The sequence below is a fragment of the Phodopus roborovskii genome, unplaced genomic scaffold (genome assembly GCF_943737965.1).
Source record: "Phodopus roborovskii unplaced genomic scaffold, PHOROB, whole genome shotgun sequence".
Lineage (NCBI taxonomy): Eukaryota > Metazoa > Chordata > Mammalia > Rodentia > Cricetidae > Phodopus > Phodopus roborovskii.
The window spans coordinates 1219776-1245994 of record NW_026126461.1 but is presented as its reverse complement, the minus strand read 5'-3'; the positions used below and the strand labels follow the sequence as shown (position 1 = coordinate 1245994).

The 26219-nt window shown below is 44.9% G+C and overlaps 1 protein-coding gene across 4 annotated transcripts in view; it reads right to left on the bottom strand.

The window, feature by feature from the left end:
* Eif4e2 (eukaryotic translation initiation factor 4E family member 2) overlaps positions 1-23580 on the bottom strand; it is a 28260-nt gene extending 4680 nt beyond the window's left edge. Inside the window, exons 1-7 of one of the 4 annotated variants that reach the window (XM_051190723.1) lie at positions 23470-23580; positions 17133-17247; positions 14931-15065; positions 11019-11123; positions 9508-9660; positions 9287-9423; positions 3040-3118 (exon numbers count right to left, since the gene is read on the bottom strand). In XM_051190723.1, the coding sequence (XP_051046680.1) occupies positions 3073-3118; positions 9287-9423; positions 9508-9660; positions 11019-11123; positions 14931-15065; positions 17133-17247; positions 23470-23489 (711 nt within the window). In that variant the 5' untranslated portion in view covers positions 23490-23580 and the 3' untranslated portion in view covers positions 3040-3072. Of the gene's footprint in view, positions 1-3039; positions 3119-7456; positions 7720-9286; positions 9424-9507; positions 9661-11018; positions 11124-14930; positions 15066-17132; positions 17248-22994; positions 23449-23469 lie in introns of those variants that run through there. The other 3 variants (XM_051190721.1, XM_051190722.1, XM_051190724.1) reach the window with 3 other exon arrangements.
* Between the last annotated feature and the right edge of the window lie 2639 nt (positions 23581-26219).

The window sequence follows — 26219 nt, the reverse complement described above, 5'->3', positions numbered from 1 at the left end:
AAAACAAACCAAACCCCAACAACAAATCAAACCAACCAACCACCCGGACAGCAACAAAACACTAGCAATTAGCCCCCTAGCCATGATGTGGTGGTGCTGGGTTTTGCTCAGGGTACACCTGAGCATATAGGACACAGCCCGAGAGGAAACTGTAGAACCCTTCTGAACGGTAAGTTATGTTAGCTTGATGAGATCTCAGAAACACCAGAGAGCCCCATCCAAACTGGTTCCTAAATTCATATATTCCTATTGTCAGTACACTCAAATGACTTTCTAATTTTTTTGCTTCAAAACAGTCACTTTTTAGCTCAAGCTCTAACTCTGGGAACAATGGGCTAAGGCAAGGTGAATGCCCCTGGAGAGAGGGGCACAGCAATGCCTCAGAAGCATGCCTTCCTCTGCAAATGTCTGTATCTGCACCTGTGCCCACCCTAGTCTCTGCTCTGCTCAGTGGCTTGGAATAGGTGCTCACCTCACCCACCCCTGGTTATCTGTGGGTCACCCTGGTAGGTGGCTCTGTCCTTTTTCCTCTTTTCCTGAGTTCCAGCACAGCTGTAAAATCTTCCAAGGTTCAATGGGAGTGAAATTCAATCTCATGTCTTACTAAACAACCATGACAGCTGCCCTGACCAACAACACACTCTTGTTCTGTCCATACCAGCCCAGGTATCAGGTAATTAGGGTCTTCTCATCAACTCAGTGTACTTTTAAGCCATGGCTCCATAATAAAAGTTAAAGAAAGTTGCCTTAGGATGTGTAAACAAAAAAAAAAAAACAGCAAGTAATGTGGCGAAAAAAATATCAGAAGATGAATGCATGTATGGTTTTGTTTTTTTTTGTTGTTTTTTGTTTTGAGCCAGGATTTCACAAAACACGGGTTTGTTTTGAGCTGGCTCTGTAAGAGAAAATGACCTTGAACCCCAATCCCCTTGCTTCTACCTTGAAAGTGCTAGGGGTGTATGCATGAGTCACCATCTTCATTACTTTGGAGTGGGGGCAAGGATTATATTATGTGGCTCACCCTGGCCTTTTCAGTAAGCCTTCTGCCTCTGCACCTGCCATGTTGGGACTATAGGTGTGTACCACCCTGCCCAACTAGGATTATCTAAACAGATTTTTTTCTATCATTTCTTTAACAACAAACAAGAAAGGAACAGGAGGCTAAGATGTCACATGGCAGGTGTCTACATCTTAGAACACCTCTCTCAGTGAAAGCAAGACCCAATCAGTAGAGGTGGAATATGAGGTCTTTTTAAGCTTAAGGTATTGCAGTGGCTTTTTTTGAATTTAAATTGGAATGGTCCTCACAGATTCCTAAGCCCATACTTCAAGGACACCTAAACTATCAAGTGCATAAAAAAGACAAGGAAAAATTGCAAACAGACTACACAGTGGCAACTATACAAGGGTATGACTTCTCCAAACAAGTCAAAGGTATTTTATTTGGAAGAATTTAGTGTCTGCTAAGGAAGAAGTCATTTAAAGTTTCTAGTTTAAAGTTTTCTTGTTTTTGTTTTTCTTCAGGGCTGGAGGCAGGGGAGGACACACAAGACTGCAACATAGCCCAAGTAGGCCTTGGCCTCACCATGTAGGTCAGGCTGGTCTCAAACGCTTAGCAATCAATCAATCCTCCTGTCTCAGCTTTCTCATTGCTGAGAGTCTAGATGTGAATTACTATGCCTGGCCAAAACTTAATTTATAACAAAATCAAACTATTAAGTTGGGGTGGGGAGAGGGAGCTCAGTGTGGTGGCTCATTCCTATAATCCAAGCCCTCAGGAAGTGCAGGCAGGAAGATCAGGGATTCAGGTTATCTCAACTATACACAGTGAGTTCAAGGCCAGCCTGGGCTACCCGTGAGCTATCTCAAAACAAAAATAAAAACAAAAACAAGAGCTGGGGAGATAGCTTAGTGGTCAAAGTACTTGCTGTACAAACGTAAGAACTTGAGTCTGAATTCCCAGGACCCATAAAAAGCCAAGCAGGATGGTGCACGTCTGTAATCCCTATGCTCCTATAATAAAGGCAGTCAGGGCAAGCTCTTGGACCAGCTAGCTAGCTTGGGGTATACAGTAGTAAATAACAAAGAGACCCTGCCTCAAACAAGATAGAAGTTAAGGCAGACAGCCTAGGTGTTGTATACACACACACACCCTACCCACCTCCTACTTAAAAAACACCTCTTTCAGGAACCCTGTAACTGGTCATCCTAGGTCACAGTGGACCACCCAGCACCCAGACTTGCCGCCATCTGCTTCTATTCCTTAGTGTCACCTCTTCTAGCTCATCTGAGGGTGGCAGGTCTCCTTTTCTGGAAAACCTTCCTGCGGCAAGGGGGGCTCCTGAAGCAGCTACCACAGAGGCTCATGGTGCCTGATGTCTAGGAGGCTCTCATCGAGGGAACTACTCCTCTCCTTCAGCTACACTTAACCAGTTTCCTCTGCTAGAGACAGATTAGACACGCTCTTGATGAACTGCAAATATTCAGGCAGGTAGATGCTGGAGTTGGCTCCGCCTTCCCTACTTTGGAGCCATCTATGTCGTCACCATGGTCTCTCATGTAGCCCTGAAATTCACCTGTCTGTTGACTTTCATCATGGAAACCAAATTTACAGTATTGTTTCCTCACAACTGACAGGCAAAAACCAGAGACATACCTCTCACCTACCCATAGAGGATCTATGGAACTGTCCTTGGCCACAGAACATTTGGAGACGGCTTAAAAATGGCCATATCTGCACAAAACAGGAAGATATGGTGCGTATTTTCTCTCATTAAATGTTAGCATCTAAAGTGATCTCAGATATGTTGGTGCACAGAGCCAAATGGGAGAGAAGTGTGTAGTCTGGTAACCTATACAGGGCTCACACTGAGACACGGGACCTAGGGAGACAGGGTTTAGAATGCCTTGTTTCCCTGAGGTGTAATGCTGGCAGAGGCAAGGCTGCAGGCAAATGGGAAGAGGACATCCCTTGGGGGAGGGGGCTCCTACGGCTGAGAGATATGTTACGGGTTACAGAGAAGGTAGACAAGGCCCTACCCTGAGTGTGAGAGACAGAGGGGGAGCGTCCGATCAGCGGCCGCTGCTGTTCACCAGGCCATGAAACTCCTCCCAGGCCCTGGTAAACCAGAGACAAAAAAAACAAAACAAAACAATAGCACATTCAGATCAAACGCTTTGAACAGAGCAGACACCATCACCCCACCTCCCATTTCGATGCCCTCCATGCTGACTGAAGACACAGGGAGCTTGGTAGAGTGGTGAGGTTCCCAGCAGGCTTTCTTCTTAGGCGGCAGGCAGCTGGCTTTTCGGCTTGCTTTACTTAGGAAGTCTAGTCTTCACTATTCCCTTGAGGGCTTGCCAATGAGGTCAGAGCTGAAGCTCAGCCAAGCCCACAAACACTTCCATCTTGCAAAGGGCAATAGTTCTTGCCTTTGCTGCACTGGGTCCGAGGAACAGGTAAGGGAAGCCACCTTTCTTCTTTGACCCTGAGGGTAAAGCCAAGGGTCCACTAGCACTGTGTCTTAAGATGCAACCTAGTTAAATGTCACGGTTCCTGCTCTCACCTTTCTAACCTTCTAACCTTCCTAGACTTGAGATGCTACATATATCGGATTCTATCTGCTTCTAAAAATGCCCTTGTAGGCCCTATCTTTAGATTTAAGATGTGTGGGTCACGGCAGCTAACACTTGCAGTTAACAGAGCTCATTATAACTTCATGCCAATTAATACAATGTTGATGAACATAATCTAGAAATGTGACTAGAAGTGTGAGTGGAGGGAGTACGCACACTCACAGCTCAGACTGGCCATCGGTGGCTGCTGTATGAAAGGAGAAAATCAGTTCCTCAGTGTTCTGGAATTTGACACCACCCCACCTTCTCTCAAATTTTTGTCCTACCCACTTTTCAGTTTGAAAGCAGTGATTGTCCTAGGCACTATATATCAAACTTCGTGCCAGTCTAGAATTTGCTAGCCTCAAACTCAAAGAGATCTGCCTCATCTGCTTTCCTAATGCTGGGATTAAAGGCTTGTACCACCAGGCCAGGCAATTATTCTTTTCTTGGTTTAAGGTAGTAACAGCACTGAATGACAATATATCATGCCTCTCACTGCACATTTAGTATTTTAAGTACTAAAATATATTTCATTATCAGTCACTATAGGTGGCTTTTGTGTTTTAAAAAAAGGGCAAGGTGAAACACACCTTTAATTTTAGTGCTTGGGAAACAGGCAGGCGGATCTCTGTGTTTGAAGCCATCCTGGTCTGCATAGTAAGTTCCAGGATGCCCAGGGCCACATTGTGAGACCATGTCTCAAAATAAGTAAAATTATTAATTAAGGATTAGGTAATGTTTGTCCCACTTTCATCAATATTTTCCCTCTGCAAAATAGCATTTTTTTTTTAATGTTTTCCCCCCAAAATATTACCAAAGCTACTAGTTTATGACAACTGACTCAAAGAAAAATCTAAGCCTCTTTAAGAAGTATGACAGATTCTGTCAGCTCCCAAGCTTTCTGGAGAGACAGTGATGAGTTGTACTCTAAATTCCTAAGTGATGTTGGAGACAGCTTAACTCTTCACCCTCAATTCAGCGCTTATACAATGGCCTGGGGAATTCTCTAACACCAAGATTTAACTTCTACTTTAAATAACTTAGAGGTAAACAAGGAATGACATAGCAGGGCTGAAGTTGATCTCATTCACCCTTTTGTTTCAGAAGGGTCCTTCCCTACTACACCTGCCTAAAATACATCACTGGGTGAAGATCTGGAAAAAACATGGGCTCCAGAAATCTTCTAGTCCACTCCAGAATAAACTGACCTCTTGTTCCCTAAACTCAGACATGAAGACTGAGTAAATACAGCACTTGGCCACAAACTTTGGTACACTTGGTCTTATTTTCAAAGGCCAACCCGGTGTGAATTCCTAGTTACTTTCCCTTCCGGTGGCATCCCAAGTACATGAGGTAACAGCAAACCTTCCTTCTTTAAAGAGGAAGTTATACTAGAGACTACCATGCTTTGAAAAGCATCTAAGGAGAAACAAACCAGAGATTAATAAAGCCTACTGAGAATTCTGAGCAGATCCCAGTAACAGCAGCAAATAACCCTGTAAGGTCAAATGATCCCATCTCACTTACCAGAAAGCAAATTCTCAGAACTGGGGGATTCATTTATGTGTACTTCCATGCTTCCCTATCACTGCCCAAAGCCTACTCAGCCAGCCCTCAACACCTAGAAAGGGGTTCAGCCACCTGCTAACCTGGGTATAGTGCACAATGCAAGGTTAGGCAGCTGTTAAGCTAAAATAAAACGACCCAGTATCACCAGGTTATTGAGTGAACTAGGTTATAGTGAGTGGGCTGGTCCTCTTCTGCACATTAAAGTTCAATGCTGAAATATAATGACAGCCAGACTAGGTGAAGGAAGTCTGCACATCTGGCCTGTCTCTGTCCTCCTTCCTTACTCTGCAGAGAAATCCCACCAGTCTTCTCCAGCACTGCACTCCACTATGGGAAGAGGGCTCTTTTACTATTCCAGACCAGATGCACAAGGAATCAAGTGAGGCAACTCCAATAAGCAATTTTTTCACAAGACACTGCTGTGTTAACAACCTTTGTGAGAGCAGTACCCTGGTGGCCCCAGAATTCTGGCTGTGTTATGAGTTTTCTCAAGTAGAGGATGCAGTGAGCCATTTGATGTAATGACCCAAACCTATGAAAACTCAAATCTGCTTCATTAAGAGGAACCACAATCTGGGCATGGTGGTACACACCTCTAATCCCAGCACTCTGATGTGAAGGTGGGGGGCCAGTGTGGACTACATGGCAAGTTTCAGAGCTGTGACCTGATGCAAACACAGTGAGTAAGCTCTGTCCTTCTTAGGGATAGTCAGCAGCACAAGGACCAAGCAAAAGTAGCCTGTCTGTGGGGTAATGAATACTTCCTGGTTCACTCAAGGATGCTGCAGGAAACAGGCAGGGTGACCAGGGAAGGCTGGAAAGACAAACAAGTAATGGACACTAGAAACTGGCTGAACACAGCAAGCTGGAGGGATGCTTGAGTGAAGAAGCTGAGTAACTCCTAAAAACATGCCCCTCACTATTAACAGTCCTCATCTCCAGAGCACTTGGGAGCCAACCATTACTGCTGGCCTCCTCAAGTCTCAGCAGATGCTGTTCACTGGCTCAACCAAAAGCCACAAGGAACAGATCAAGGCAGGAGCACTGCAGACCTCCCGTATGTGGCCAGGGTCTGAAGGGGTCTCAGCTCAGTCTGCTGCTGATAGACTCTAACTCTGGACAGTGACATCAAGTTTATTCGCTGGTGCGGCTACAATGCACACATACTTCACAGTGAAAGATAAGGCAGAAGGACCAAGAAAGCCAATGTTTGACCAGTGTTCAACACTTGTCTTTCTGCATTCCAGCAAATCTCTTTTTCTAGACATTTTAGCCAATTTGGAGAATGTGGTAAAGCAGCAGTGGCATGGACATTCCCAGAACATGGAGCCTAAGGTCTCACTATGTGTTTTGTGGAGTCCTGGGCCACACAAAGACTGGGGTTAAGTCAGCCAGCTGGTATTAAGGAGTGTGCTGCTTCTAGATTGGATGAGGCACTCTGGAGAACTCAATCTTGTAGTTACCTCCCACTCAAGCAACCCAGAGTTCACAAAAATGCTTATTAGTGTTTAGTTATGGGGGTAGCTAACAAAGCTTGCTGAAACTTTCCATGCAGGTTAAGGGCCTGAAAGCCAAGCTGCACGCACACATAAGCAAAGCCATAGTACTCACAAGGCCAGTGTACATTCAGATGACCTCAGGGGCAAAGTCCCCCAAGATGAAGGCACCTCTCTCCTTAGACCTGGCATAGCAACCCTGGGTTGGGAGGATGGAAGGGCTCTCACCAAGCAAGACTACTAAAGAGGAAGACAATCTACTCTGCAAGGAAAGGGAGGAGGCTGCCAAGCAGCTCTGGCACCATAGAGAACATCCCATTAGCACGAAGCAAAAAGTATTATGTACGGCCACAGACAGACAGAAGCAGGGTTTTAGCTCCAAGCAAGAGATTTCTATGAACTAAAGGCAAATGGAAGTTAGCAAAGAAAAGCTAAGAATACCCCCCTTTTCAGCCTCAAGAGACTTTCAGGCTGGACCTGAACTCAGCCACCAATCTGGGCCAGCCATCGGTCTAACTGGATGGAAATGAGTACACTTGAGCACCAGGCAGTAGGGGCTTACTTTGAGAGCTAGATGTCACCTCATTATGTCAGACCGCACAAGTCCAGGAATAAGGTACCATATGACTACACAATAGGCTTGTGGATATAAAGCTGCATTCCCTGAATGGCCCTGCATGGAGAAGTCTGTGTGCCATCCCTTGAAAATGGTTGACAGTCAATCCAAAGGCCACATCTTGATGCACCATAAAGAGCAAGAGCATGAGACAAGCTGGTTTAGCACCATTTATTTGTGATCTCAGCTGTTGTTGTAGCTGCTGCTGTCAGCCTGTTCTCAAAGCATAACATGCTCTTCCGTTCCTCTTGTCCAGGACAGAAGGGTCTTCCAGGTGGCACGCCAACAGAACAAGAGACTCCGATGACGCCAGCTTCAATGATGGTGCCATCCAGAGAGGGAGAGGGTCATGGCACATTCAATCGCGGCTTCCAGAGGTTTTGAAAAAGGAGCCTTTGGGGGCCCAGCCTGCCTGGCATTCTAGTGGAAGTGCAAAAGGTAGCTCATTGGGAGAGGAAAGAGAGTGGGGAGCAAGGGAAAGTGGCATCTGGGTCTTGAGGAGGGCGTTACAGCTGCAGGGCAGGAGTCCCAGAGGCTCCTAGGTCCTGGAAGGACTTGCTCATGGGATTTTACAAGTCAAGATGAACTGCCTCCAGGTATCAGAGAGGGAGAACACTGGGGAGTGAATGGAAACTACCCTTTTCCTTTCCTAACCAGGGTAAATGGGAACCTAGCAAACAAGAGTCCTAGGGAAAGATGTAGACCTTTAGAGCTTGGACTAAACCTAGCAGGAGGGCAGACACTACCTCTATCCTGCAGCAGAGAGTAAGACAGACCTACTCTAAGAAAAATAATGCTGATACAGGATTGCTGAGACAAGCAACCAGGGTCATAGATGGCAAACGAGTGCTGGTGGCTCCAGTGAATCAGAGCCAACCACTTGATATCAGACCAATTCCCATGGCAGTACTCCCAGTTAAAAACTGGCACCTAGCTGGTATAAGCAAACTCCACCCACAACATCATATGTGAATGCATGGGAAAGAGAGTCTCATATAGTCTGCATGCTGATGAACACAACTACTGGCTCACTGTTAGTCTTGAACAGGAATGGCATGATGATGACATTGCACTACTAATGATGACAGCAATAATATTTGGTCCTGTAAGAGCTTTCTTGCTCTGAGGACCCTCAGTTACAAAGACTAAGCCAGCCTACCACAACCTTACAATTTATTCCTACACTCCTGTCTTAGAGCTGGAGAAACTAAAGCAGAGCTGTAAAGACTCGCCAAAGGCACATACTGACTCAGGGCCACAGGAGACAATAAACATAAAGAGACCTAAGTCCTGGCTGGCTGGCTTTCCATCCACCTTTGAGACCATCTGGCAGCCACTCCCATAACCTATTCATAATGACCTGAGCTCATCCCTGACACTGTCCCTGAAGGAGTAAACCCTCACCAGTGATTCTCAATGTGGGAAGCACTCTGTCTTCTTTGTCCTGTGACTCTACCTTCCCCTCCATTCTCCTCTCTCACAATCTACCCTGCTTTCTCTAGATTTCAGCTCTATATACAGAAAGTGGAGTCACCATCTCTGATAAAAAGTCAACCTCCCAAGACAAAGAAGACAGACTATAAGCTAACAGGTTAAACAGACATGCAAAGGTGGGGTCAGGGTGGGCAGGGAAGAGGATTTTATTATTCAATGAAATTGTCTTTAAAAACAGCCATGAAAAAAACCACTGAAAGAGTTCTGTCTTTCACTTTAAAGTAGTGGTTAGCAGAGGAAAGACAAGACAGCCTGTAATACTGAAGCCAGCAGAGGCAGGAAAACTGGGATCCTGAAGAAGGGCTCTCTGCTGCACACCACCTCACAGCAGGTCCTCACCAACAAGAATTTCAGCAAGTGGCCAAAGCCCTGGGGACTGCTGTGTTCCTACTCCACCAGTCAGGGTCATGTATGACCACGTGTCTGGGCCCAACTATGGAGCTGTTTCTGCTAAGCTCAGGGACCTGACCCCCCCAGACCCCCCAACACGTACTTGATGCTGTCGGTGTGAGTTTTGTATTCCATAATGGTGTTGGGAGGTAGGTTAAGCACGCGCCGAAGAGTATCCCGGATTCGGGCTGTGGTTGCTTGGTCACTGGCAGTCTTATTCCATATAGAAATAATGTCCTCCTGAGGGAGGAACAGAGTGGATCATCAAACCAACCAGAGGCAGCAGTGAGAGCATCAGCAGCAACACAGCAGCGGCTGACTTACCTGAAATCGGACAGAGACCACAGCCCCACAGATCTCCTCCCCAACCATGAACTGCTCCCCCAGCATAGCCAGGATGAGATTCTCCCAACAGCGGGACGCTAAGCCCTTCCGGAGTCGAATGATCCACTTGCCACCATTTTTATTTGCATCATCCTAGAGAAAGACAGAAAGCATCAAGGTGAAATTCTAGTCCACAGTGTCATCTCTGAAAACCAAAGGAACACCCCTCAAGACCAGGAAGTCTGGCCACTCTCTAGTTCAACAGTTATTTCAATGTTACTGAGATAGAAATAGGAGGGAAAAAAAGCAAAAAGAAAAAAAGGCAAGCATTCTTGATCTACATCATTTTCTTAAAAACACGAAATAGATTTTTCAAGAAGAATCCACTTTTACAATAACTATTTTAGGAATCAAAAGGAAATAAAGTCACATTTCAAACACAGACCATAATCACCATTTGCAAAAAGCTGACTGTCACTAAGTAGCAAGTACACAGACAGAAGCTCAGCTCTAACTCAGACAACAAATTAATTACAGCCAGTCTAATGCGTACACTGTAACAGTGCACACAGATGGTGAGAGAGCACATGGCTAGAAATCTCGGAGGAAACACACTTGCTGGTCTTGACATGTAAAGTAGGCGAAGGGTGCTGAGGACACTGGGAGGAAAATGTCTACCTGGAGTCAGGGATACATGAACAAAGGATGGGAAGATTTTAACATCTTCTACAACATTTTTTTTTTTTTGGCACTGGAGCATGTACTGCACAAAAGTGCAGTTAAGTAACAACTCTGCAAAGAGATCACAGAGCTTACCTCTGGCTGTCCTGTCACTTGTAATCATTTTTCTTACCTCTTTATTCTCTATCTACTAAGCAAATGCATTACATTTTTACTCCTATAATAACACCATTTTAAGTGACAGCACCTATGATGGCTTGAGTAAGAATGGCCCCCAAAGGCTTATTTGAATTCATAGTTAGCAGGGAAGTAGCACTATTTGAAAAGATTAGAAGGATTAAGAAACGTGGCTTTGTTAGAGTAAATGTGTTGCAGAGGTGGTGGTGGTGGGATGCTGGGATTTCAAAAGCCCATGCCAAGTCCAGAATCTCTCTCTGTCTATGGATCAGGATACTCAGCTACTGTTCCAGTGCCTGTCTATATGCCACCATGCTCCCCACCATGATAATGGACTAAACCTCTGAAACTCTAAGCAAGCCCCAACTAAATGCTTTGTCTTATAATATTTGTTTTGGTCATGATGTCTCTTACAGGGACACAACAGTAACTAAAACAGCACCATCTTTAAAGTCACCCTGCAGCCACACCTATGAATATATGCAACTGATGCCTTTTCCCAGACGTGCAAGACTCCCAAGATTTATCAAATAGTGTTACAGCTTTGAAAGAAACTTCAAAACTGTTTTAATCTTGATAGAGCTTAAATTTAAAAAAAGAAAAAGAAAGAAGAGAAACAAATCTGCTCTTACGCCAGAGGCGTAAGTCCTCACCTCCCACATAGGTTTAATCCCTTCTTTGAAGAGATGGAAATCACTGTGGCCTGTCAGGTCCCCAGGACGGACCATGTGGCTGTAAAACTTCCAGAACTGCTCCACCTGCAGAAAGAAGAGCCAAGAGTACAAAAATTTTATCTCTTCTTTGAATGCACATAAAGCTGTGTTACTGAGAACAGAAATATGAGAGACACCCTGCCTGAGCTATCTTCTTTGAGTACACATTTCATTTGGAGCATTGTAGAAAGAAGAGCATATTGGAAAAAGTCTTTTATTTGGTTTGAGACAAGGTTTCTTATAATAAGTATGCACTACTATGCCTGGCAAATATAGTTTAATCAAAGGAAAAAAACAAAAGCAAAAGCAAAGCAAAACCCTAACAGACAACATTTGGAATACAAGGATAAACTCTGGGGCTGGAGAGCTGGCTCAGGGTCAAGTACATTGGTTGACCTTCCAGATTCAAAGTTTCAGGGGATTCAATAACCTCTTCAGACTTCTTTGAGCACTGCAACATGTGGTTCAGATACCCATTCAGCCAAACACTAATACAGATAAAATAAAACTGCAATCTAAAACAAAAACCTGGCCTTAGGCAGAAGCTTCAAGACAGCAAAACAAGCCACACTGACACACATCTCTTCCCAGCATGCAGTGTCAGCACCAGCTTTTTGCACACCCGAAAACTTCTGTCTGAGGTATATCAGATACCACAGGGCTGTACCTCCATATACTCATAGAGCCAAATATAACTTTTTTCTCTTTATTTAAACAGAGTCACTGCAGCCCAGGTTGACCTAGGGCTGGGGTTTCTCCTCTCAGCTGGAAAGATTATGTGTCTCTTTGACTTACCTTAAATTTCTGAAGAAAACATCTTAGATCTCTACCTTTCTTTCAAATGTGTTTATACACTTTTAATTCCAGTATTCAGGAGCTAGGGGATTGGGACCATACAGATGGAGCTACAGAGTGAGCCGCTGCCCCAAAAACAAAGGGCTGGAAATCCAGACACTCAGTGGGTGGTTAAGAGGCTCTGCTGCTCTTCTCAAAGGACCTGAGTTCGGTTCCCAGCACCCAGGCTGGGTGGCTCACAACTGCCTATAAATACAACACCAGGGGATCTGATGTCCTCTTTTGTAGACACTTAGCAGGTGCTCTCTCTCTCTTTCTCTCCACACACACATTCTCTCTCTCTGTCTCTCTCACTCTCTGGTCCCTGTGATCTATAGAGCACACCTGTAGGCATGAGCAGTAAGGAAGCACTTGAAGAAGTGGAGACATGGAACAGGAGCCAACTACTGGTTAACTGTCAATACCACACTCAACAAAACTGTAGCAGGAACAGGTACTGGCAGAGATTCAGGCCTCTGTGAAATCTAGATAGTAAGAGAAACTGACCTCCTATCGCATGAAATAGTTGTTCTCTCTCGAGCTGCCTCAGAACAGAACATGTGAAACATCTTATTATTCTGACTTATTTCAAAGTCAGAAACTAATACTATCAATAGGATTTAATGCAACACCTCATCTGTGCTAGGCCTATCTGTACATAAGTAATTTGGAATATTAAGTGGTCATATATACAGTGTGCAGTAATCTAAACTTTTACCCACCATAACAACTGAAAAAACTAAGCTCATGAGAACCAAGGCTTACTGTGAACTAGGAATGGAAGAATATGGTGGGGACAAAATATACTAATTCCATAGGCAAGAATCATTTGATGGTTAGGTCTCCAGATCTTACAGGCAAAATATACAAATTTGTATTCAAACCACAAGTGAGGTAAAGTAAACGCCTTAAGAAATAGCATTAAGGGGCTGGAGAGAGATCTCAGTGGTTAAAAGCACATATTGACCTTCCTAAGAAGCTGAGTTTGATTCCAAGCACTCACATCAAGTGACTTACAACTGCTTAGTACATCAGATCCAGGGGAATCTGACACCTCTGAACTCTGTGGTCCCTTGCATTCATGTGCACCCCCCACCATAATTAAAATAACAAAAATAGCATTAAACTGTGAAAGATGTCTGCTTTTTAAAGGTGTGTGTGTGTGTGTGTGTGTGTGTGTGTGTGTGTGTGTGTGTGTACATGTCCACAAGGCCAAATTCAAGAATTCCTGGGAGCTGGCATTACAGACAATTGTGAGCTACCTGATATGGGTGCAGTGGGTCCTCTGCAAAAGCAGCATTCTAGTGAGAGGCTGTGGCTTACAGGTGCCATTTCCCAGATGAGGCAAGAGATTCACAAATTCCAAGTCAGACTAAGGTCTAGCAACACCCTGTCTCAAAACAAAAAATAACAACTTGTGCTGGTCCCTGGCTGTGCTAGGCAGACTCCACCTTCTCAAATGTATGAGAAAAGGACCTGCAATGGCTCTTATAGGTCCTTTCTCAGCCTCTATTCTGAGCAGTGAATAGTACTTTTGGCTTCAAGTGGAGCTTTTGAAAAGACATCTTTTGGGCTGGAGAGATGACTCAGTGGCTAAGGGTATTTGCTGTACTTCCAGACAACTGTTTGATCCCCAGCACCTACAACAGGAGGCTCACATCAGCTGTAACTCCAGTTACAGGGAATCCAATGCCGTCTTCTGAGGGTGACCACAAGCATGTGTGCATATATACACATATACATAAATGAAACTTTTAAAAAAAATCTTAAAAGAAACGTAAAAAACAAAACACTAGAACTATTGTTTTGGATTTGAAAAAGGATTGATGCTATCATTACTTCTCTGGGAGGGATTTAGTATCACAGACTCTTTCTTTTAGATTTTTCAATGAAATAGGGTTTCTCTGTGTAGGGCTGTTCTGGAAATTACTCTGTACATTGAAAAACCAGAGATCCTACTGCCTCCACCTCCTGAGTGCTGGGACTGAAGGCATGCACTACCACCATCTAGTCATAGGCTATTTCTTAATGTTGTGGATTATGACAGCAGACTTCAGGCTCTATCACTTGTCTAGTGAATACTGACAGTGTTGATGGCAAACCTTTTAATGCCACAACGCAAAGAAAGCAAAACATAAAATCCCTTGGTTTCTTTGGTGTAAACTCACATTTCTTTCTTTTTTCTTTTCTTTTCTTTCTTTCTTTTTTTACATTTTTTCTATATAGGAATTAAAAATGCACAGTTATTCCAAAGTAACTCAATGGAACCCTGAATGAAAACGTCTTCCTAACATAGTGGCTGCCACTGTACTTGGAAACTAGTCTAACATTCCCACACAGGCAATAATCAAAACTTCTCTGATGGCTTCTGTGTTAGAAATAAATGGATAAACTGGGTGTGGTGGCTCACATCTGTAATCCCAGCACCTGAGATAGGACTGTGGCAAGCTCCAGGCCAGCTGGGTTGCCCAGCAAGACCCACTCTTAGAAAACTGATTCTGCACACAGCCTGAGAGTGCAGGAACACCTCTGTTGCACAAGACACACTGGTGTTAGCTGTATATAGTCAGGGTATCCGAATTTACAAATGTAGCACAGAGCCAGGAGGGAGGGTAAGGATGGGCTGTGGTGAAGAGGAGCCTGAGCACTCTGAATTGTCAGAATCCAATTTCATGAGGACAGATATCATACATAGCAAATCTGTCTCTCTTATGACCCTTATATATAAAGACTCAATAAATACCTGCAAAAATAAGAAACCTCAAACCAAAACTCTTTTTATTTTTGTATTATGCCTTTCTGATTAAAGCTACCTTCCCATACTTAGATTACCTAAATGTTACCTATGGATGTCTAATGATAAATCTAAGAATTGAACAAACACGACCGTGGGAGTGCAAACCATTTAAATAAGGAAACCAGAATGTTAGCATGTTACTAGGAAGGCAGACACAACTATAGAAAGAAATGAAGGTATGAGTATGTGCCAAGGAATATCCCACCAGATTAAGTACTCACAGAGGCAAAGGTGCCAATCTGCTTGATGTTCTGCTCATAGCTCTGTGAACTGGTAGGACGGCCAGGGGTTCTCCTAGAGTACCAAAAGGTGTAGTTGTACTGCAGGGGATGTTCTGCTGGTCCAGGGACAACAGCCTGGGAAGTATAGAAGGTTAAGTTAGTTCATGGCATTTGTCACAATGATGTAAATCCAAATATTTAGTGTATTGTCTTTTTTATAAGATTTACTTTCATTTTTTTTATTTGTGTGTACACATATGCATGCAATGTGGGTGCTCGTGAGGCCAGAAGGCGGCTTATAACTATCCGACATGGGTGCTGAGAACCAAAGTCTGGTAAGAACAGCAAGTGCTCTTAACTACTAAGTCATCTCTTCAACACCTTGTTTTTAAAATTGTGATTGTTATTATCATGTATATGTATGAAAGACAGAATGTGGGATTATGCATGCCATGGTGTGTGTGTGGAGGTCAGAGGACAACTTTCAGGGTTGGTCCCTTCCTTACCACTGTGAGATCCGGGGGCTGAACTCAGATCATCAGGCTTGTGCCTGATGAGCCATCTCTCTTGATCCCTAATAAACATTTCCCAGCGTCACACCTACTAGGAATGGTGGCACAAATCTTTAATTTCAGCACTGGGAGGCAGAGGCAGACAGATCTGTGAGTTTGAGGCCACCTTGGCTGATAGATTGAGTTCCTGACCAGCCAGGGCTACACAAAGAAACCCTGTTTTGAAAAGCGAACAAAAAAAGTATAGTTCCCTTCCCACCTCCACAAATGAAAATAATACCCTAATCTCAATTACTTGCAATGTGCTGGAGTCTGCTCACATAGTATATTCTTTAGTGGTTAGATGACTCTACATTGCTGTAACACAACTTTCTGCCTTTCTTATACCACCATGGGCATTCATTATCTCAACATATGCATACTCCAAGGTCTGCCTCCTCAACATTCATTACTAAAGATTGGCAGGTCCCTTAAACTTGATAGTGCCTTAGCTCCCTATTGCAAGGTGGAGATAACAATAACCACCCCAAAGGGTCACTGTGAAGAACAAATGAACTAGAAAGCTTAGAGTGCTTGGGCATTGCCTGACATAGCAAGTGCTCAATGAACATAAGCTAATCAAATCACAGGCTCTCTCGCCCTTGTGAATCTCTACCCCTGACACCCCCAAGACAGGGTTTCTCTGTGTAATAGTCATGGCTATCCTGGAACCTACTCTGTAGACCAGGCTGGCCTTGAACTCAGACATCTGCCTGTCTTTGCTGGGAATAAAGCTATGTGTTACCACCTCCTGTCCTTTCTTTTTCTTTTCTTTTCTTTTGAGCTTTTCAAGACAGGGTTTCTCTGTGTAGCCCTGGCTGGCCTCAAACTCAGAGATCTGCTGGTCTCTGCCTCCTGAGCACTGGGATTAAAAGCATATGCCACCACCACTTAAACCTTTGTGACTCTTACCACCTAGAAGTAAATGCTTATTATCGGCAGGCATTCAGGATTACCAAATAAATAGGACTGGAATATTGAAAAATTTGACCCAGTTATCCTTCATTCTCTAAATTCTTTCTATCCCAAGCTACTTTTGGGATAGTGAAGAGTCTAAAATAGCAATGTGTAGGATTGAATTACTGAGCAAACTTTAAAGAAATCCCAGTTAAGAACCCTGACTCCATCACACATAAGGATATTGTAAACCACAGCAGTACCCCAAGACCTCATAACAAGAGGAAGTACTGAGTTCTAAAATGATCTCTAGTCATTCCACTATTTTGAAAAACGTGTCATCATAAATGAATCTAAGCATTTCACTGTGACATTCCCATACATATATCCACCAGGCTTTGATCGCATCCAGTGACCCATGTACTCCTTTTCCCCTTCTTCCTCCCACTCCATACCTCTCTCCCTTTTTTCAGTGCTAGGGATTGAACCCAAAGCCTGATACTCTCCCACAAAGCCCTAGTCTCACAATCTTTTGGTGTTTCTGTATGTGTATGTGTTCATGAGTGTGTGCACGAGAGCACGTGGAGGGAAGAAGTCTTTCCAGCCCCGCAACCTTTTGTTTTTAGAACAAATCAGAGACGCCAAGAGTCCCTACCATCAAGTTAACCTGCTATCTTCAGAGAAACCGACTCCATGAGACAACCAAGGCATGCATCCAAAGGTAACTGCACCCAGATTATAACCCAAAACATACCTTCCTTTTGCTGCTGCTCTGGCTCTTGTCTCGTTCTGTTTTTTCCTTCTCACCATCTTTCTGTGTGCTGTTTTCTTCATTCTGATCGTGGTCTCCACTGTCATCATCTTTTAAGCTAAGCAGAAAAGCAAAATAATGTCATTCCATGACTAAACTATTCTTGCTACCTAACAAAACTATAAGGTCACAGGACTACCATGTAACTAGCCCGAAGTTGCTCAAACCACAGGCCTATGAGATGTAACTGTGAAAAGGGCAAAACAGAAATCAAACAAGAACTAAGTAATAGCTACTATTAAATTAGATAACCTGTGACCTCCAGCCATCAGCCTTTTAATTTCCCATCACCAGCACAACAAAGCAGTTAAAAGCATGGTTTTGTTGTCAAAAACAAGCCAGTAATGAGACTTTCTGGGCAAATAATTCCTTTGACATCTGAAAGTTAAAAACTTGCCCATCTATATATATTGCTACTTCCTCCCCTTCTCACCTCTCCTAGCTGTCCTCCCTCTGTACCTTAGGTCAACTTTCTTCTTTAGTCATCTAATTCATTATCATTCTCTAAATCTCTCTTCTCCATCCACACTCTACATTTTCCTAAATGTAAATCTGTTATTTAACCTGTATTCTTAAGACTATCAAGTGTCAGCTTCCTTATTACTTATCCTCTAGAACAACACCAAATGTTTTTCAGAAGACTTTTAGAAGTTGAATCCTGCCCATACTCCTCTCCTCCCTAGCACCTCTTTCCTCTGGCAGACACCTAGCCATCAACCCAAAGTGCCATGCCTCCCTGCCTCTTTCTTCCTCAAGTCAGAGGTTTTCTAAAGCTTTATTTATTTATATATTTTATGTACATGAATGCTCTGTCTTCATGCATACCAGAAGAGAGTATCAGATTCCATTGCAGATGATTGTGAGCCACCATGTGATTGCTGGGAATTGAACTCAGGAACCCTGGAAGAGCAGCTGGTGTTCTTAACCACTGAGCCATCTCTCCAGCCTGAGTTAGAGGGTTTCTTCAGAGCAGTATCACACACCAGTATCATACACTCAGTATCTCTGGCACTCAAAACAAGACGAGGCTGGAGAGATGGTTAGGAGCATTGGCTGCTCTTCCAGAGGTCCTGAGTTCAATTCCCAGCAACCACACAGTGGCTCACAGCCATCTGTAATTCAATCTGGTGCCCTCTTCTGCCCTGTAGGCAGAACACTTTATACATAATAAATAAATCTTAAAACAAACAAACAAACAAACAAAAAAAAACCCAAAAACAAAAACAAGAACACACTGAATAAAGGTTAAATGAAAAGAAAAAATACAAGGAGGAATGGATGTGTTCTCTTGTCTCATTAGCAGAGTCAATTATGAAACTATCTAAGACTCACCAGATGCAGACAAAAACAAACAGGTTAGTGCACAAAGATAAGAGTGTCATTTGCTCAATCTGGCATGATGGCTCAGTGGGTAAGGGCACTCACAGCCAAGCCTGCAGACCTGAGTTCAATCCCCATAGCCTACATAGTGAAACAAGTACCTACTCTTACTAAGCTGACCTCTATACAGGTACTTAAAAAAAAGTGAGGGAGAAAGAATAGAATTCATAGCTGGGCGGTAGTGTCACACCACTGAAGAGTCAGCAGATCTTCGAGTTCAAGGCCAGCCTAGACTACAAGGAGCATTCCAGGACAGGAAACCCAGTCTCAAAAACAAAAACATCACACCCACACACCCACCCACATCCATGCTAGAACTAGACCATAGGTTTTCTCTGGAATCATCTTTTGGGCTCTATGACAATATGATACACTAACAGAATCAGACATTTTCTAGACAGGTGCCAGAAACATCTTTTATAACTCAGACACACAAACATGGTTTAGAGCATTGTGCATTTAGAAAGTGGTGCTTTTTTTGGGGGTGGTGGTGGTGGTGGTTTTTTTTTTTTAATCTACAAATTCTTAATGCATAAATGCACCTATAAACAATAGGATGGATGAACTAGTCATATGTTAGGATGCCTGCTCTGTCCATGTGGCAGCCATATTGTAGGAGATAATCAAGTGGCCGTTCCCTGTGATAAAGACCTCCCATTCCCAACCTGATCAAGATCCAACTAGGTAAGACATAGGAGCAAAGGGCAGTCCCATCTGCCTAATAACCTATGCCCCAAAACCTTCTTTAAAATACAGATTCCTCTCTTCATTGGTTTCATCAGGGAAAGCAATGACCAAGGATTCAGAAGCTGGAGGGAGCAACTATAGGGTTCATGAAAGAATCAAGACTCAACAAAAGAAGGGACAGTCAGTTCAGAGAGAGAAGGGAGAACAGAACTCATTAGTATAGCTGAGAAGTGTGGTGAGGCTGCCATCTGTCTGGTATATCACATCTGCATTATCAGTGCTTATAAAGCTTCCTGCCAATCTTTAGTAATGAATGTATTGTTTAGCTCCCTTTTCAAAATGGGCCTGATTTGGACACAAGCTCCATAGGTTAAAATGACCAACATTCACCAAGTATTTTACTAGCTACCAGAGTGCCTATCCTCAAAGAACTGTGGAGATAAGGTATACAAAGACTTTAACTTAGTGCAATGGCCCTTTTTGTTTCCATGTCCCAAAGCATCTCCTGCCTGTTCCCAATGAACCTCTTCCTCTCCTGCTGTGTCCACCTAAGTACAGTTCCCTAATCTCTGCCCACTCATACCATGTTCAGCATGTAGGCATGCCTTCACCCCTGGTTTACTGCTCCTCAGGATTCACTTTCTCTTGGAAACCTTCCCTACTCTCTCCCAATACAGTTAAATCAAATTCCCCTCTTCTGCTCTTAACATCTATATTCGTACTAGCTGTAATGTCAAGGCCAACGTTTTTATCTTCTGATCAAGAACATCTCATGGATTTTTCTACCCTTTTGTGGGCACACCCTAGGGATAAATGCCCTTTTGTTTTCTTTTCAGTTCCTAATCCCTACTATATAGCCTCTGAGGTCCCTTCATTAGGTTTTAGTTGAAGAAAGATAGTCATCTAGAATCTTCCATTTTACCAGACCCAAGAAAAATGTTATGGTCCTTTCCTTTTTAGTGGTTTTCCTTCAGTCACTACTAGGAAACAACAACAATTAATTAAGGCAGAGAGAGAGAGAAAAAAAAAAAGTAATGCCATTATCAGTTTAAAGCCATCTTGTACTAATTCAGCAAACGGGAACTCGTGCTCTGGTCTTTGTTTCAGTTTTGGTTGATGATGCTAGTAGAACCCAGCACCTTTCATGGGAGGAAGGGTTCTACCACGACAGATAGAGCAGCTCCAGTGCTTTCCTTTCTTTCTCTCTATGTAGTCACAGCTATCCTCCAACTCACTCTGTATACCAGGCTATCCCAGAACTTAGAAATACACCTGCTTCGGCCTCTGAGTGCTGGGCTCAAGGGTGTATGCCACTATGCCCTACCTGCGTTTATTTCTTGAAGGAGAAGTTGACTAAATAACCTGCTCTCTGCACCTACACCTACGGCAAAAGTTTTACAACCTACTTTTCAGAAGCTGCTCTTCCAGGCTTGCAGGTGGACTTGAGCCAAGGTACAGTCACAGGGAAAGAGCAGCCACTCCAGACTCAAGCTGCCCAATTTATGTCCAGTCTAAGTGACACTTGTGTTAAATCTCCAAGCTTCTGTCCAGGCATTTCCCAATACCTTCTGAACTAGGCTAATTCTGTGCAGGTAGGGACTTGATCTAATTCTCCATTGGATCTCTAGCGTTACATACAAACATGGTTAATTAATGGATCTTCAATATCAAAATTATATCAGAGTAGGTGGTTCAGAAACTTAAGAATGGGCCAAAAGCTTACGATAGAAAGGGACCATATAAAACAGACCAGATCAATCCTGGTCTCCAAAAATGCAGGATCTAAAAACCGAGTTTACCACAGTTGGTACTGTAGTTCTTGAGAGAACATTTTAGGATTTTACATGTTAATAACAAGAAAGGCAACTAGACTTAGCAAATTGGAGAGTCTAATGAGCACACTTTAAAGCCACTACCAGCTTTGGTTACTCTCGACAGAAGCAGAGCCCAGATATTAAAGGTCAGAGCTCCTCATTAATCTGTGTCCATCAGATCCCACTACTGCACTCACTGGAGACTGCACTTTGAGAATGACTCTAGAAAATTTCAGGGACATGTGATGAAGAATGCAGACTTTAAAATATGGAACAATAGTCTACAAACTGCAGGCTTTTCAAATGAAAACCTGAAATGATAAAACCAAAACTAGGGGCAAGGGTATCATCTTTAGTTGCTAATTTCAAATGAAACCAAACTCTTATTTTGTTTTTTTCTGCAAAGTTAGAAGGCAGGCATTAAAAGACCGTACTCATTACAACAGCTAATAGTTACAAGTAATTAAAACCACCCAACAAAATGTTGATAAAGACACTCATGAACAAAGCTGAGGAGCAAACCTGAGCTGGCTCTTTAGACTATCTTGCACTAGTTACTTAGCCTTGAAGAGCCTCATTTCCCTTACCTGTCAGAAAAGACATAAAGATCTCTTTTGCAGAGTTATAAAGAAGACAGTGGGAAAGAGAGGGCAATGTGATACATATAATAGGAAAGCAGAAGGGGGAACCAACTAGAAGGGAATCAGAGGAAAGGGACCCTGGGGCCCTACAGTGGGGGAAAGAATGAGAATGAAGTAATCATACGGTATGAAGGTGTCATACCAGACCCTGCTAAATTTATGCTAATCTAAAAAAGAAGTACCTCGAGATGCCTGTGGGTAGCTGGGCAGGTTGGAATGGGAATGGCCCCACAGGCTCACATATTTGAATGCTTTGTCATTGTGGAGTGGAACTTTTTGAAAGGATTACAAGGATTAGGAGGAGGTGTGGCCTTGTTGGTGGAAAACAAGCCATAAGAGTTATCTTGGATGGTGCCTCTTCATAGCAACAGAACAGTGTCTAAGACAGTGGTCATGATAACTACCTTTATTCGGGACAGATGACCTAAAACTATCTTCTTGGGACTCAGTTTGATTTGCTCAAGGAGAGGAAGTGTAGAGGGGCTGTCGATCTGGAGCTAGGTACTGCAGGGCTTAGGATGGGAGGCCAAAGGGGCTGCAATCCTGCAGCGCTAAGCAAAGCAGCAAGACGGGGAAGGCTTCTGCTTTTTTCACTTGGCCATCAAGAAAACCTGCTAAGAGCTGCCTCGACTGCTGGAATCCCAGTACTTCCTGAGTACACACATCAGAAAGACTGCAGCTCCACCACCTATTGGTGGTTCCATCCTACCCTCCCCACTACCTCCTTATCAGCATTTTACACAAGTTCCTGTAAGCACTGTAGAGCGTGCTCTGATCCTTCCAGGCGTGTTCTAACCATTAGGGAGGTCGGAGCAATAGTTCATACTGAAGAGCTTTCATACTGGCAAACATTTGGTGGGCCTAAAACTAAAAAGATGTAGTCTTTGAAATGAAAGAGATGTCAGATTAGATTACTATAAACAAGAGAGAGGAGGGCGCACTACAAAAAGGAGCACTACCAAAAGATGCAATCCTTTAAGTGCTGTTAAAATGAAAATTACTTTTAAATGCAAAAAGGTATAATCGTTAAAGGGGAAGCAGCACCCCGCCCCCCCCCCGCAACACCTTTATATTTCTTGCCTGTACTTCCTAAATGTCTGATTCGGGAATTAGGGATGAGAGTGGGTACTTGAAACGAATGCAGAAGTGGGCAGCCACTAAGTGTTGGAAGACAGGAACTGGGGAGGGGGTGGGGAGGGGATGGGAAGGAAGCAGGAAGAATCTCAGATGAAAAGCATTCTGTACTCAAGAGGCCACAGTATCCAGCGCGGCTGCCCCATTACCTCATCGCAGCTGCCCAACGCTACGACACGGGCTCTGTTACCGTCCCCGCTTGCAGAAGACCAAACCGAGGTTCAGAAGGGAGAGGTGACCTTCCCAGGACGCAGAGCGAGTGCGGGAGGGAAGCCGCTTCAGAAAGAAGGGAGCAGGGCTGCGGAAACACCCGAAGCGCCGAGGTCCCGCCCCTCCACGCCGCCGGCAGCCCGCACCCACCAGGGCGGGGCGTCCGAAAATCTCCTTCCGGGCGGTGCGGCCTCCCCTCCCCCGGCCCGCGCCCCGCCGGGGTCCGGCGGCTCAGGGGTCCCGGCGACCTCGGCCGCGCTCTCCCGGCCCTGTCGGGCCCGCGGGCGTAGGGAGGCTCGGGCCGCGGCGGCCCGGGAGCGAGCGGCTCGGCTGAGTGCGCGCCCGGCCCCGGCGGGAGCGGTCCCGGGGGACGGTTGGGGGAAGGGGCCCCGGGGGCGGCCACGCGCCACTCACGCGTCGAACTTGTTGTTCATCCTCTCGCCGCCGCTGTCGCCACTGCCTCACGGAGTGACTTCCGCTCTGCTCGGTCCCTCCGGCAAGAGTCCGGCCACTTCCGGTTGGCGAGACGCTTAGCGGAACGTTGGCGCCGAGGCCGGATGCGGGGCTTCTTTCCCTGACGGGCCACCCGGTCCCGGCGCCTGTCGCGGCCCGGGTTGGCCAGGCCCGCCTGCTCTCGGTCGCCTTCATGAGGCATCGTGCGCTGTCGTAGTCGGCCATCTGCTTTAACCTCCCCGTGGGTTCCAGGGGAAATGTCAGCACAGTGACACCTAGTAAATGGTAGCAAGTGTTCATCTCTGAGAGCGGATCCTTTGTCCTCGGTGTTGTGGAGGACGAGAAACTACTCCACAACTTCGTTATCCTGGCTCTTGGGAAGTGGAGGCAGGAAGATCCAGACCAGCCTGACCAACAGAGTTTGAGGCAGCTTGGGATACATGAGACCCTCCCCGCTAGGGTGACACACCTAAAGGAAATTTACCGAGAACCCAAATGGTCTCACTTATCGAATTGCTCCCTCAGTCTTTGCCCCCACGCTCCTAACGACTGTGCCAAACACATCACAGGAGTAAATAAAAATCCCCTGGTTGGTAATTGGTCTCCAAAGCCACCAGCGGTGCATGCTGCTGAACACGTCCCATTGTTAGAAGTGAGGAGAGGCAGAAATTGATGTTTATGCCTTTGTTTACAGGTGAGACAGTCTCCCTGGCCTGACCCACTGTTGCCCCTGGTCACTCAGCAAGGCCCTGTTTTTGTTTTTGTTTTTTCTCCCCAGTTAGATCTCAAGGGATCATCCTATTCCTGTTAACATTGTACAAGGGAAGTTGAGGGAGCTCTCCTGTCAGACCCAGACCAGTCTTAGTCCTCCAAGTGCCCTGGCTTTTGAGAAGAGAGGCAAAAACTGCGTTTGCAAGGTTGGAATCTTCCTTATAGTGTCTGAGATGGGTCAGAGATGGGAATTTGAACCCTAAAGGAGTGTTCTAGAGAGTTCCCCTTATTCTGGACCCCAACCTGCTCATGTGAAATGTGGGTCAGATGAATGCCTTGCCTGTCCATAGTGTGAAGAATTTCTAACGATGGAAAAAGATGATAAAACTTAACCTTTTGTGATCAATGCGGGGGGGGGGGTATTACAGCAAATGAATGGGAAGTTACCTCTGAAGGTGTGTGTTTGAGGCTGTGGTACAGGGAGCTAAAATGGGCTATACTGTTTTAGTTCAAAAAGCCAAGACTCCACACTTATATTCCACACCCCTAGCTCCTAGTACTTTTTTTTTTAAGGTTTATTTTCATTTTATGTATATGGGTGTTTGCCTGCACATATGTCTATGCACCATGCCCATGTATGTTTTGCAGAAGTCAGAAGAGGGTGTCTGATCCTTTAGAACTGGAGTTACAGGTGGTTATGAGCGACTATGTGGGTGCTGGAAATGGAACCCAGATCCCCTGGGAAAATATCCAGTGTTCCTCACAGAGCTTGGCTCTCTCTGCCTCCCTCGTGTTTAGGAGTGAAGGTGTGCCCCACCATGTAGGGAGCCGTCCCGGCATTCTCCATTACAAGATGGCGCCTGCATCCGGCTGGCGTGGAGAGTAAACAAATCAGTGCATAGGTGCAGGGTAATTTTCCCTCCCTTGGCCTCTGCCTCTCCCGTGGCGTCATATAGGCCGATGGGCTACAGCCAATCAGGAGGTGACACGTCCAAGGCGAAGGTTGTAAACCTATATAAGGGTTGGGTTTTGGATGTTTGGGGTCTCCGCTCTGTAAGCTTATGCTCTCCCTCTCAAGATGCATTAAAGCTTTACTGCAGAAGGATCCTGAGTGTGCCGCGTCGTTCTTGCTGGCGAGACGGTAGCGCGGGACACCACCACGCTGGTTCTCTTGTTTTCGGGGGTGGGATGGGGTCGGTAGGGTTCGAGACGGGGTTTCTCTGTGTAACAGCCCTGGCTGTCCTGAAACTCTGCAGACCAGGTTGGCCTGTCACTTACAGAGATCCACCTGCCTCTGCCTCCCAAGTGCTGGGATTAGAGGTGTGCGCCACCCTACCCCCAGCATTGGCTCTCTTCTTTTAAGAGAGTTCCCACATCTCCTACCAACCTTCTTCCAGAGAAAATTCACAAAAGGGAAGGTATTGGAGCTCGAGAGATGGCCCAGTGGTTAAGAACGCTTGCTTTGGTAGAGGATATAAGTTCAGTTCCAAGCACCCATCGTCTGGTTGCTCACTGCCACCTATAACTCTAGTGTGCTGGCACCCTCACTCATGTGCACACAACCCACTCCCAGCACACACGCATAACATCTAGTTAAAAATAACAAATATGCATCTTACAAAGAGGCAGGAGGAAATAATCTCAGGCCTCAAAGGCTAAGACCTTACCCAGCCAAGGACATTATGAAAGCAGAGTCCTTAGGGCTTCAAAGTGACTTGGAGTCAATAATGCCCCACTGAAGTGACAGGAATGTAGGAAACAGAAGACTGGTGTCTGTAGGAGCCATCTATTGCCACGGGGATGCTGGTCCCGAAATCATGAATGATCACGCCCATCACCAACCACTCCAGAACTCCCTCTGTCTCTTTATTTCTCTCTCTCATCCCAGGGATGTATGGGTGCTCCCCACAGAGCACACTCAAAATCCCAACACAGAATACAGCTCTGTAGACAGCATGGCCCATATAGCTGACTCCAGGGCCCAGGAATGATTGGTTGAC